This window comes from Podarcis cretensis (assembly GCF_951804945.1).
Source record: "Podarcis cretensis genome assembly, chromosome: 2".
In the NCBI taxonomy this organism is placed as follows: Eukaryota; Metazoa; Chordata; class Lepidosauria; order Squamata; family Lacertidae; genus Podarcis; species Podarcis cretensis.
In genome coordinates this window covers 91,348,077-91,362,065 of record NC_137171.1, presented here as the reverse complement: position 1 = coordinate 91,362,065, position 13,989 = coordinate 91,348,077, and the positions used below count along the sequence as shown (strand labels likewise).

At 42.6% G+C, this 13,989-nt stretch overlaps 1 protein-coding gene across 1 annotated transcript in view; it reads right to left on the bottom strand.

Annotated features, from left to right (window-relative positions):
* Positions 1–301: 301 nt before the first annotated feature.
* Positions 302–13,989, bottom strand: part of LOC307208809 (protein SSUH2 homolog) — a 42,922-nt gene continuing 29,234 nt past the window's right edge. The window contains exons 9-12 of the mRNA XM_079963783.1: positions 8,137–8,229; positions 6,934–7,039; positions 5,160–5,267; positions 302–2,427 (exon numbers count right to left, since the gene is read on the bottom strand). Of these exons, the coding sequence (XP_079819909.1) occupies positions 2,281–2,427; positions 5,160–5,267; positions 6,934–7,039; positions 8,137–8,229 (454 nt within the window). The 3' untranslated portion in view covers positions 302–2,280. The remainder of the gene's footprint in view (positions 2,428–5,159; positions 5,268–6,933; positions 7,040–8,136; positions 8,230–13,989) is intronic.

The window sequence follows — 13,989 nt, the reverse complement described above, 5'->3', positions numbered from 1 at the left end:
TCTCACTTAAGAGGCCAGGGGCCAGCGCTGTCCGGAGACACTTCCGGGTCACGTGGCCAGCGTGACATCGCTGCTCTGGCGAGCCAGAGCCGCACACGGAAACGCCGTTTACCTTCCCGCCAGTAAGCGGTCCCTATTTATCTACTTGCACCCGGAGGTGCTTTCGAACTGCTAGGTTGGCAGGCGCTGGGACCGAGCAGCGGGAGCGCACCCCGCCGCAGGGATTCGAACCGCTGACCTTTCGATCGGCAAGTCCTAGGCGCTGAGGCTTTAACCTTTAGCGCCACCTGCGTCCCCTTTGAACTTAGCTGTCAGCAAATTTATGGTTCATCATTTCTTCATAAAACACACATCTTTCACTCTCTGTATTAAAATTGTGGTTAGATGGTGAAGCAAGGTTTTAAACCTATAACTTTTAGGGAATTGACTTCATACACTGACAAACTGTCCTCTGTTAATAGGTTGCAAATTTAAGAATGGTTATTTGAAAGAAGAATTCTTAATGAACCTGATTAGGACCCAAGCGGTATAATTTTAAAAATAACAATGACAAGAGAATAATAAATGCAACAATGATGCCATAAACACACACACACACACACACACACACCATAGCCACTACTCTGGTGTGTTTTTGCTACTAAACCAAAACAATTCAGGAGGCTGGTTTTTTTGCCACTGCTTCCCTCTAGCGGACAGTCTTCAAAAGGGAAAATTCCCAGTCCTTTCCTAAAATAACCATTAACAGCAGCAAACATGCATAAAGCATTTAACAAAGGTTTGCTATTAGTGTAAATATGATTAATATAGTAAACAAGAAACCTAGCAATGAAGCACCCTATTTTTTTCTTCTATATCATAAAACAAGATAAAGTAGGTAAGCAAGACAAGGGGGATTCACATGTTACAAATGTGTACAATACTCAATAAGGGAGTTTTGGTAGGTAATTTTGTGACTCATGAAAATAACTACTTGGTGCATGTGGAATACTGGAGATTGTTTTGGTGGTTTCTTGGAATGATTGTTCATAGTTGGCCATGCATTTATGAAGAGTAAACTTGTATCAGAACTGCACTTCAATAGAGTCTCCTAGACCTACCTTTTGAGAATACCGTTTTCTGCAAAGCATACTGGTCTCTGAGATCCAGCATGAAACCTCAATTTGCCTCCTCACCGTGGATCCCACCTTCATTAAAAACTATTTTAAAACTAAAACTGCATGCATGTACTGTAGACTAGGACTGCCATACGTCCAGAATTTCCTGGACAAAAGCTCAACAACTTCTGTTTCCAAATTTTCCCTTTTTGAAATGTAGACCTAATGATGTTCCCATTCTGCCCAGTACTGTAGCCCAACCATTAATCTAGTGCGACTTTGAAGCGTAAGAAAAAAATATACTCATATAAAAAATACAAAAATATATTCTACACAGTGTAATACACTCTGCTAACGTAACATCTTTTAAAGTCCAGCTTGCATTTGAGCTCCTCCAAGGTAAGTGCTACATATTTCCATATATTTTAATAAGCCTCTGAGCAAGATCTAGCAATCTTCTTTGGCCTTGCCCACTAGTGATCCCAAATCAAATGGAAGAATCTAAATTTCAAATCCTTGCAATCAACATATTGGACGGCGTACAGGTCTGAGTAGACCCACTGAAATCAGTGGACTTGAGTCCCTTGGTTTCATTGGGCCTATACTGAGTATGACTTAATTGGACACCACCAAGAATATATAGCCTTCAATGGATACCAGTCATGATGGCTATGGTCTGCCTCCATTACTGCAGGCAATATGCCTTTGAATACCAGTTACTGGTAATCACAGATGGGAAGAGTGCTGTTGCACTCAGGTCCTGCTTCCAGGGCCTCATTGTCAACCAGGCCTTTGGCCTGATCCAGCACCCTCTTATATTTTTACCCACTGTATTCCATTTAAGTGCTTTTTCTCATCCATAGTTTATTCCAACATTTTCTTCCTGGAGTTCTTCCCAGTTCCATCACTCCACCACCCAATTTCTCCATCTATCCAATAAATTTACCAGACGCTTAGATCCCAAGAGGAACAGTATTAATAATGGCTGAAACTGTAGTGTAAATACAATTAGGTTATAATAATCGCTATGTCTTTTGGTGGCCACTGTGGGCAAGCAAAATAAGACGGGGCTACAGATGAGTAAAAATATGAATTGATTTGTACCCACAGACACCCGTGGATAATTAAGCAAGAAGAAAAGCTTCCTTCGTACTAGGAATTCTCCTTGCAAAGTGTCCCACTGTCAGATGATGGTACAGCCACAGCAATACCTCTCTGGATAGTCCAGGGCATGGACCTTGTTCTCCATTCCATAGACGTAATACATGTATGTCTTCTCAGCATACTGGTAGTGGACTTCAGTGACTGGAATTAGCTCTATCGTCTGCCGCTGAGGGACAAAGCCAGAACAAGAATTTATTTGTTTGTTTCTAAAATGTCTTGCTTGCTCTTAACCACAAAGTCTCAGGTCTGCTTATAAGAATCAAATATACAATTACAAAAACAGCTAAAAGTGTTACAGTTATAAAACACATTAAAAACATTTGAGAGGCAACAGAAATTAATGGAGTTAACAGAAATTAATGGAGTATGCAGAAATGGCGAAACTTACTGGAAGAATAAGAAATCAAGACAATAAACTCTTTACAAAGGAATGGAAATGTTTTATTGAGTATTTACAAACATACTGTAAACAGATTATTGGCAGGATTGTTGTATAGACCTGCAATTTCAAAAGTGTTTATGAGATAAATATGAGAATAGATAGATAGATAGATAGATAGATAGATAGATAGATAGATAGATGATAGATGGATAGATAGATAAGATAATTTGAAGTGTGCAGGAAATGACAAAAATAAATGCAAAGAACCACAGAAAGAGGGGGAAGGGAGTTGAAGTTTGAAATGTTAGAACATTTGTTGAATAATTGTTGTACTGTGTATTAACACTCTCTCTCTGTCTCTCTCTCTCTCTCTCTCTCTATATATATATATAAATATAATGAAATTTTACATAGGATTGAATCTGCATGGCACGATTCTTTCTCACAGAAAACACCCATACCAATAATCTGCAACCATTTATCTTTTTTTCCCAAAACACTTAGAAACAGGGGAGGTGGGATACTTGGTATAAACATAACTAGTATGTCAGTTCTGGCCTTTGACACCCGAGACATGTGTTTTGGGGAACAACCCTTTTCCTGTGACCCTTTAAACTGTTTTTCATACTGAATTTTAAATTGTTGTAACCCGTCCTAGGGCCTGCTGGTGAAGAGTTTGATGATTAATTTACTTAATAATAACAGCTGCTATTGACTGTACGGACAGTTTTGTGGACACACACACTTGATTCCTGTGCCTGCAGCCTGAAGTAGGACAGTCTGGCAACAGAGATACCATGTAAAGCTGTAGATCATCCCTCTACCTGCCAAGATGCAGCTGGGAAGGTGAAAATGCCAAATCTGGAAGGACAGGAGGGAATCCTCCTTGACTGACACGCAGAAGTGGACATGGCTGTATATGTGATTGGAATGGAGGCAGAACGTGGCCTGTTTCAGCTTTTACTAGGCCAGGATTACCACCAGTGTTATACAATATGCATGTACCTGACCTCTACAAGTGTGCTTCCTAACATCACCATACGTTAATTTTACCCCACCCCTCAAACGTAGATTTTATTGATGGGGCCCTTATGTGTGGAAGAAAGGTTTATCACAGCAGACGTGTATTTTGTAAGTGTCCCCTCACAGCATCATTGTCTTGAACATACCATAGATCATATTTATGCATATATTCTTTGAGGGAAGTTGCCTAGAGACCTGCTAGGTGACAAGTGACTAATAAGTCTAATAAATAAGTGAAGTTGAAGCAAGCTAGAAAAACTTACGCATGCACTGTTGTGGCTGAATGCAGCCTTCCAGCGCTGCTCCGATCATGTTAGGAGCTCTCTAAGGTGACTGGAAAGAGCCTGCAAGGTGGCTGTGTTTTATACTTGTCTCTCCCAACCCTAAGCTAACATTAGAAGTTTTCTTCCATAGTGGAAGAGGGCGCAAAGACTGGATGGTTATTTCATTCATAAATATGAACTTCATGCCTAAACTCCAGAATTCTCTACAGGGTTATTGCAAGAACTCCTGGGATAATGCATCAAGCTCCTGCATGTTTTATGTGTTAAGGTTTATTATGGTGATTATTATTTCTCAGACATAGTCTGCTGGTTATATTTTAGCAATGAGAGAGTTTCGGGGAGAACAAATTGGTTCAATTGATTCATCAGTTGAAAACATGCTTAAAAACCAAGCATTTAGTCAAAATATTTGACTACATAATTCCTTTACCATTGAGGCTGGGAATGAACCCTTTATGAAGGGTGCAGAAGTTAACTAGCTGCATAGATGATATGTTGTCTCTATGCCACCTGGTGCTAAAATGAAATAGTGCAGCATGCTATTACAATACAATGTGATTCCATACAACAGGTTCACTTTCAGTATTAGTATTTCCCTGGAATTGTGGCAAAGGAATGCCTCAGGAACACTGAGTAATGCTGAGGTCTGTAGCATGGCAGCAACCTTAGTACATTTTTCAAAGGAGTATTAAGAATGATTATCGGTTAAGAATTGCCCTTTCACTACAAAGTTTTTCAGCTCAGATCAATTGGCTTGTATAATTAGCTTGTATTCAGAATTCCTGTGGAACTGTACTCATAGGATGTTCCCACCATTGGAAACAGAATGAGGGAAATGATTTCTGCCTATTCCTCATCCCCCGCCCCCCGTAAACCTGCTCAAAAGTGTTGGGGAGACAGAATGGAGGGCAGCAGAATGGAAATCGCCTCCCTCCTCCTGCTCCAGCAGCAGCCTTCTCTGAATCTCGATGCCTCTTGGAAAGAGAAGGTGCCTTTCCTTTCACAGATTATGATGAACAACAGATAGATTCATATAGATTCAACAGCATAGAATCAAAAGTGAAAGGAAAGTTGACCAAAACAAAAACAAAAACCCACACATATTTGATTCTCTGAAATTTCCCCCCAGTTTCAAAGTTCCCAATATTTAGCTGGGGTTAAATGTTTGTTTAAATAAAAATCAAAGAAACACATGTCTATTGCGTATACCTGCTGCAGAATGCGGGATGTGTTGGTGAATGTGGCCCTGTGCTCTGCAATAGCTCTTTCAGATGCCAGAGAGATCTCAGGGTAAGGGAAGTCAAGAAGGGGATACACCTGCAAATTAAAAAGAGGCAATCAGAATCATTCTCACCCTACTTCACCCATCTCCTTTCTGACCATCCCCACCTATCCTCCCAACCTGGGACTCAGCTACATTAGTAAAAGAAAAGAAAAGAAAGAGCGTGTGTTTTAAATGCGTTACAGCGTTGCGACACCAGATGGCGCTGTAGAGTCCGCTCCTTCGGCAATGTGATTTCACATTATGAACTTTCCAACACATTTTCCTGAAAAGTTTTTTTGATGTGTCTAGATCCAGCCCTGGTTTATTAACACACTAGGCAAATGAGTTAAGGTAATGGCCATTTCACTTAGTCTGCTGGGGCACTGTGTATAATGCATTGTCTAGCAAGATGAAATAAGAGCAACCAGCCACTTTTCTAGTCTAAGTCTGTCCATCACTTTCATCAGTTGCAGGGGATTTGCTCAGCATCATGCTCTGTTAGAGTAGCATATCAGGAGCTGTAGAACCAAAGCCGTATCATTTACATACTATGAATATGAATGAGATGAACATGGTGGATGTGAAATTGCTGGATGTGGTGCATTTTATTCTTCCATTCTGGAATTGTTAATACCAATAGGAAGAACACTGAATCGTCATCAACTGCTCTCAAAAGGCAGACATAGAAATCATAATAGATGATCACCTAATAGCTGAGCTGAGCTTTCGTAGTGCCTGAGTCTTTGGTATATAATATTGCCATTATGTTTTCAGATTTATCTCTACCAGCAAGAGGAAGAAAAACATGCATGTAAAAATGGAATGTGACATTATCGGAATATGGGAGAGATGTGGCGTGAATGTTATCTATAGAGAGCAAATGCATTGAACAAATACTTAGTGACATACTGGTGGCTTGCTATCAACAGCAAACGGGGGAAGCAGCATGACTCAGGGGGAAAGCACATGCTATGCATGCGAAAAGGTCCCAGTTTCAGTCCCAGGCATCTCCAAATAAGGCTGGGAGAGAGCCTGCCTCAAATCCGAGACAGCTGCTGCCAGCCAGTGTAGATGGTACTAAGCTAGGTAAAGGTAAAGGGACCCCTGACTATTAGGTCTGGTTGTGGCCGACTCTGGGGTTGTGGCGCTCATCTCGCTTTATTGGCCGAGGGAGCTGGTGTACAGCTTCCGGGTCATGTGGCCAGCATGACTAAGCTGCTTCTGGCGAACCAGAGCAGCTCACGGAAACGCCGTTTACCTTCTCCCCAGAGCGGTACCTATTTATCTACTTGCACTTTGACGTGCTTTTGAACTGCTAGGTTGGCAGGAGCAGGGACCGAGCAACAGGAGCTCACCCCATTGTGGGGATTCGAACCGCCGACCTTCTGATCGGCAAGTCCTAGGCTCTGTGGTTTAACCCACAGCGCCACCTGCGTCCCTACTAAGCTAGAGAGACCCCCCAATAGTCTGACTCAGTATATAGCAGCTTCCAAACTTCCTAAGTACAAACAGAAACATTAGCTCCAATCTTGAGTAGGTAGTCTGCAATCTCATGAGATTTCTGAGCAGATTTCCATTGTCCATGAAGGTAGGGGGCAGAAAAATGTGAGTGAGTTATCGTATTAAGCAGTTCAGCTGCTTCCAGTAATTTTTCACCAAGGTTTCATGTGGAAAATACCAGGAGTCATGTTTGGGGGGGGGGGCATGTATTTTACTCACCACAGCGTTCTCATCTTTAAATATGTTATCTCCCGTAACTTTATTGAGTAGTTCTCTGGGAAAGTTCAACTGATTCTCATAAATGAATTCATATACATTGTTCTTCCTGCAAGTTAAGAAGGATTCAGAGCACTGTGTCAGTCTATATTGATCAATGTATGGATAAGGCTTTCAGTGTTTACTAGTTATGATTCTACCTCCAATATCGGCAACAGAGGCTTTGGAGACCAGTTGCTGGTGAACACAAACTGGAGGTTGCTGCTCACACATAAACATTCTGAAATCACTTTTGGTCTTCCCTTGACAGAGAAATTATTGTTGCCCAGAGGGGGGAAAACATTGAGAAGTTCAGGATTTTAGTGGGTCCACCAAAAAGCAAAGATTGCATGAAATTGTTTATGCTCTGTGATTTCATTTAATCCAAAAAAACCTACTTGCTTTCATAGTCTCCAATTAAAAAAATAAGAATACACCACCGTTTATCTTGTCAGTTATCATGTTTCCTGGGTATAGCCCCTGATTGTTGTGTCGTGTGTGTGTGTACCACCACCTTATACTTTCAAAGCAAGTAGGTCAAAATGGTTAAGACATATTAGATGGACATGTGGAAGGGGGTGTGATAAAAGAGCTTCTTTTTAATCTATCTGCCTGAGATAGGTGTCTCTCTGCTTCCCATATTTCCTGTGCTAAGTTCACTACTCCACGTTTCGACACAAAACTGTTGTTTTTAAAAAAAGTCCTCATGGAAAATCATCAGTGAATCTCTCCCTCTAGACACACACTTGTATGCAATTTCCCTGATATACCCATATTAGTAAAGCCATCTCCCCTAATTATATACATATTTAATATAATTTTCATTAATAGATGCATTTTTATACACATTTTGCCCTAATATACACATTTGCGCATACATTATTTGGTTGCAGAACTACATTCCAATATCTGGAGAAGTGCACATTTTGAAGAATGGTTTGTTCCAGTTCACAGATTTCAGAAAGTGTGATTTAGGTATATTTGCCTTTAAATTTCTCCCCCACCCCTCCCTATAGGGTCTAGTCTAATGAATATTGCAAAGCACCCACAGAATCTTAGTCTTAATAAACACTTCACACATATGAATTTAAGAGCTTTTGGCAGTCAAGGCAATTAATTTCAGAGAATGATGACAAAAAGAGCAACATCCCGTAGAAGACAACATACCAAGTTATTGTCAGCTGGATGTAGTGTAGCAACTTTTTCTCTCCATGGCACGTCGTACAGGTTTTGCTGCCTCTTCCAGAACAGGTGCTGCACCTTTTAGATGTAAAATTGAACTTTGTGCATGTATTGATTTATTCAAAATGTGATCCACCCCATTTTAAGCAGGAGGACGGTATAAAAAAGCACAGCCTAAGAAACTAAATACAAAAAATAAGATAAAACCAGTAGGCTTGTGACTTGAATTACCACTGAATTTCATCTGAAGGCAAATTTTGAGGCAAATTCCAAGCCTCTGTTCTGGTGAAATATTCAAGAACTGTTGAAGGCACCCAAATAAATTTTAATAAGCTGTACACTATCAGAGAGACTAATCTAGTTTTGTGGTCAGATTTCCTAACATCTCAAGATAAAAAATAAAAAAGCAGTAGCTGTGCCACAATTGGGTCAGTTTGCTGGTGTCTGGAAGGGGAGTTAACTCTTTTGCTTGGGTTCGACTTTTCTGATCTGAATCTTCCTCTTCCCTTAAAGCTGCTATTTGCCCCAGTGTGGAAGGCAAATTGATTTAGGTCAGGGGCGGAAATGGCACTGAAGAAAGAGTTGCACCCTACTCCAAAACCATAGGCTTAGTCAAATCAAAGATGGGCGTGGTTCTCCACTGCCTCACCTAGATTGGCCCTAAAACTAATAATATTTCGGCCGAAATATTGGGAAATTTTGGAACAAGAAGGAGATAGATTAAAACTGCAGAGCTTTGACAAACTAAAAAATAAAGTACGAGACTGGCTTCATTATTATCAAATAAGGGAGGTTTTTAATCTGGATAAGAAAATTGGTTTTCAGGTGGAAAAATCAAATTGGAAACAGAATTGTTAGATCCTAAAACTAAGAATTTGTCAAGAATGTATAACTTGCTGTTGAAATGGAATACACAGGATGAAATGGTTAAATCTGTTATGATTAAATGGGCACAAGATGTTCGACATAACATTATGATGGCTGACTGGGAAAAGTTATGGACCACAGGTATGAAGTTTACGGCATGTAATGCCTTAAGATAGAATATAATGAAAATGATTTACAGGTGGTACTTGACACCGGTCAAGCTTGCAAAAATTTATCATTTGCCCGATAATAAATGTTGGAAATGTAAAGAGATTGAAGGCACATTCTTTCACCTTTGGTGGACATGCCCAAAGATTAAGACCTTCTGGGAGATGATCTATAACGAAATGAAAAAGGTATTTAAATATACCTTCCAGAAGAAACCAGAGGCCTTTCTCTTGGGCATGGTCGGCCAATTGGTGCGAAAGGAGGATAGAACTTTTTTTATATACGCCACAACAGCAGCAAGAATACTCATCGCAAAGTATTGGAAGACACAAGATCTACCCACCCGGGAAGAATGGCAGATGAAGGTAATGGAATACATGGAACTGGCTGAGATGACTGGCAGAATCCGGGACCAGGGAGAAGAGTTGGTGGAAGAATATTGGAAAAAATTTAAAGTTTATCTTCAAAAATATTGTAAAATTAAGGATTGTTAGAAAGATGATGGAAAAAGAAAATTATGTGGTTTTGGCAGAAATGACATAAAGGATTAAGTAAAAATGATTGGGTGAAAGAGAGAATGTTAAATTATAGTATATTAAGACAAATTATTAAGATAAAAACAAGGTTGGAAGGATTAGCTGAAACAACAATTTGAATTAGAATACAAAAATGGGAGGTGTGAGGAGGTCAAAGAAATAAGTAAAGGAAAGAAAGCTATGTAAAGGTTCTTTGTCTCATGAGACAAAGAACCTTCGAATCAGCGGACAAATGTGGGAAACTTCTGTCATGGCAATTGAAAAAAAGGCAGAAAATGAACACGGTAACCAGTCTAGAAATGGATGGAAAAATTATCCACAAACCTAATGAGATAAACAATTGCTTTCAAAGCTTTTTTAAGAAATTGTATGCACAGGGGCCAATTAATGAACAAGAAATAGAAGAATTCATCAGAAAATACGGCTTACCAAAAATTCCAGAACAAAGTAAAAGGACCCTAAATGAGGAAATAACAGAACAAGAAATAGAGGGTGCCATCCAAAATATGAAATTGGGAAAATCACCAGGACCAGACGGCCTGACGGCTAAATACTATAAAATGCTGAAAGAATGCTTGATACAACCATTGAAGGAAGTTTGCAATGAAATCCTGAAGGGGAAAAAGGCACCTGAATCGTGGAAAGAGGCTTTCATTTCACTTATACCGAAGACAGAAGCTGAGAAGAACCAGGTTAGAAACTACCGCCCTATATCTTTACTCAATGTGGATTACAAAATTTTTGCAGACATTTTGGCAAAAAGATTGAAAAGAGTGTTGACAGAAGAGATTCATAAGGACCAAACAGGCTTTCTCCCAGGTAGACATATGTCAGACAATGTGAGGAACATTATAGACATTTTGGAGCTGCTGGATGTTGACATTAACAGGAAAGCAGTTCTGATTTTTGTGGACGCGGAGAAAGCCTTTGACAATATCTGTTGGACTTTTATGAAAAAGAATCTCCAAGGGATGGGGGTAGGCCAAGGTTTTGAAAACGGTATAGGTGCAATATATTCCCAACAAAAGGCTAAGTTAATTGTAAACAATGTGGTAACAGAAGAAATACCCATAGAAAAAGGTACACGACAGGGATGCCCAATATCCCCTTTGCTTTTTATATCAGTCCTGGAGGTTTTGTTAAATATGATTAGAAAGGACCAGTTGGTTAAAGGAGTTCAGGTCGGAGTTAGACATTACAAGTTAAGAGCATTTGCAGATGACCTAGTATTGACCTTGCAACAGCCAGACACTAGTACTAAAAGAGTATTAGAACTGATTGAAATATTTGGTCGAGTAGCAGGTTTTAAATTGAACAAACAAAAAACGAAAGTGTTGGAAAAAAACTTAACAATGGAAGAAAGAGAGAGTTTTCAGAATGAAACAGGCCTGGAAATAACAAAAAGGGTAAAATACCTGGGGTTAAACTTAACATCCAAGAATGTGAATTTATTTAAGGATAATTATGAAAAAAGTTGGGCAGAGGTAAAGAAGGATCTGGAAATATGGTCAAGGTTGAAACTTTCCTTGTTAGGCCGAATTGCTACTATTAAGATGAATGTATTGCCTAGAATGCTGTTTTTATTCCAGACGTTGCAGATTTTGGACAAGATGGACTGTTTCAAGAAGTGGCAGAAAGACATATCAAAATTTGTCTGGCAGGGCAAAAAGCCCAGAATTAAATTTAAGATTTTAACTGATGCAAAGGATAGAGGGGGGTTTGCCCTGCCGGACTTAAGACTTTATTATGAATCGGCAGCTTTCTGCTGGTTGAAACACTGGCTACTTCTTGAGAACACTGACATTTTGGACCTGGAAGGGTACGATAATAGCTTTGGTTGGCATGCATACTTATGGTATGACAAGGTAAAGGTGTATAAAAGTTTTAAAAACCATATTGTGAGGAAAGCATTGTATAATGTTTGGATTAGATATAAAGATCTGCTGGAAAGTAAAACCCCTAGGTGGGTGTCACCAATGGAAGCTAGGGAAGTAAAAAAGCTTAATATGGACTCTAAATGGCCAAAATATCATGAAATTTTAGAATATGATGGTGAAAGGGTGAAACTGCAGAGTTATGAGAAACTAAAGCCTAAGGTTCGAGATTGGTTGCATTACCATCAGATAAATGAGACATTTAAACAGGACAGGTGTCAGAGCTGCCTCCAGGTCCCCGCTCACAGAGGACCAACGCTAGGCTGTAGTTATGTACAAAAGTCTTTATTGAGATTCAGTCTCCATTTTAAAGCCGCAGCGTGCAGCTCTACGTCCCGACCTTAGACCGGCGAAGTCCTGTCTGAGTCTCCTCCCCCTCCACACCAGTTTAAGACTCTCGCTTTGCTCCACCTCTTCCTAAATTCCTTTCTCCTCTGGGTCCTCCTGCCCGCTAGGGTCTCATCCTTCCTGGACTCCTCTGACGCTGACCCTGACGATTCTTGCCCCTCCTTCCGGCGGGCTTTAGGACCTGGTTCCCTATCCGGGCTACCTTCTGTGCCGCTCGCCTGTACCTTTGAACTTGGCGCGCGCGCCCAGCCTGCAACTTTCCTCTTAACCGTTAACTCGCTCTCTGATGGAGGCGTGGTCCACCCTGACTCATCTTCTCTCGCTGGTGGTGCATGTGTGGGCTCTGACACCTGGAACTCCTCCCCCCCACTACGCTCTGGTGGGGAAGCTGGTCCTGATTTGCAACTGCTGCTCTGGGAGTCCCCGCTGGCCCCTTGCTTCTGGGGTGTCCCCCTTGGGTCGCCCCTTGTCCTGCCCATCGGCGCCCCCTTCTGTGAATCTTCCGATTCGCTGGAGAGGCTCATGGAATCTATCGAGCTGCTGTCATATTCTCCTACGCTGCCCTCGGATTGCTCCCCCTCGCTTTCCATCTCCTCTCCTCCCTGCGCTCCCGCTGAGTCCCTGACATCCATCCCCCCCTCGAAGCCCCCCCTTCCCCCCTCCCCCTCTTCTGGCGTGGGTTCCGGGTGCTCCAATGCTATGGGGGTGCCTGCCGGATACCGGTCTTCCCCCCTGGCATGCTGCCAGTCCGTGACGGGTACATCGACGTCGCTCTCCTCCGCTTCCATCTCGTTGCCGGCGTGCTCGAAACCAGGATCCTCCCCCAACCCGTCCATGCCCCCTTGTTCCCCCATTTCCTCTGGGTAGTCTGCGTGCCAGGGCCCTCTGAGCAGTCTCCTGCGCCACTCCTCCTCGGGTTGAGTGTCCCACCAATAAGAGCGCTCCGCACCCAAGTCTGAGACCGACCCCTCCGGCGAGGTAGTCTCTGGAACCGTCTCCTCAGCCGAGGAGAACCCCTGAAACGTACTGGCTGAGAGTGTGGGGGTGAAAAGATATTCATCAAAATAATCCTCCGGCATGGGCCTGTGTGGGAAGAGTGCGTGGAACTCGTCTTTGAGGTAGTGCTCCTCCACCGCATAGTACGGCACCCAGCTGTTGGCGCTGGCCGGGGCACCTTCCCTTGCGATGAGATATTCGACGCCCTCTTCCCCCCATCTCGAGTCCAAAATCTCCGTCACCTCGTTGAGTGGCCCCGCCCTCGGCGACCCCCCTGTCATGGGTGCATCTCTAAGCGGACTGGGAGCTGTTCCTGGCTCCTGAAACCTGTGAGGTGCCTTGTAGGGCGTTAGCACCGATCTATGAAAGACCGGGTGCATTCTGGAACCCTCCGGTAGTGTCAAACGGAAAGCCACTGGGTTGATCTGTGCCTCGACTAGGTAAGGGCCCAACTGCTTGTGTCCTAGCTTCTTCTTAGCTAAGGATCTGGCCGGCACTGCCTGGGCCGCTAACCAGACCCAGTCCCCTACCCGTATGTCCTCCCCCACTCTTCTGTGTTTGTCTGCTTGCATCTTGTATACGTGTTTTGCTAGGTCTAACTGTCTACGGAGCTGTTCATGGACCTCCTGTAACTCCTCTGCCAATGCCTCTGCTCCCTGTGGCTCCCCCTCCCCCTCTTTCTCTAAGCCCGGGAAGGTCCTGGGATGTCGCCCGTGGTTGGCAAAAAACGGTGTCACCCCCGTGGACACGTGTTGTGTGTTGTTGTAGGCAAACTCGGCCAGGGGCAGATAGTCCACCCAGGTCGAGGGCTGCTGGTTGGCGTAACATCTCAGGTACTGCTGCATGACGGCGTTGACCCTCTCCGCTTGTCCGTTGGTCTGCGGGTGTCTTGCCGACGCTAGGTTGACCTTGACGTTCAGGATTCCCATCAGCTTCCGCCAGAAACTCGAGATGAACTGGCGCCCCCTGTCGGACAGGATAGACCGTGG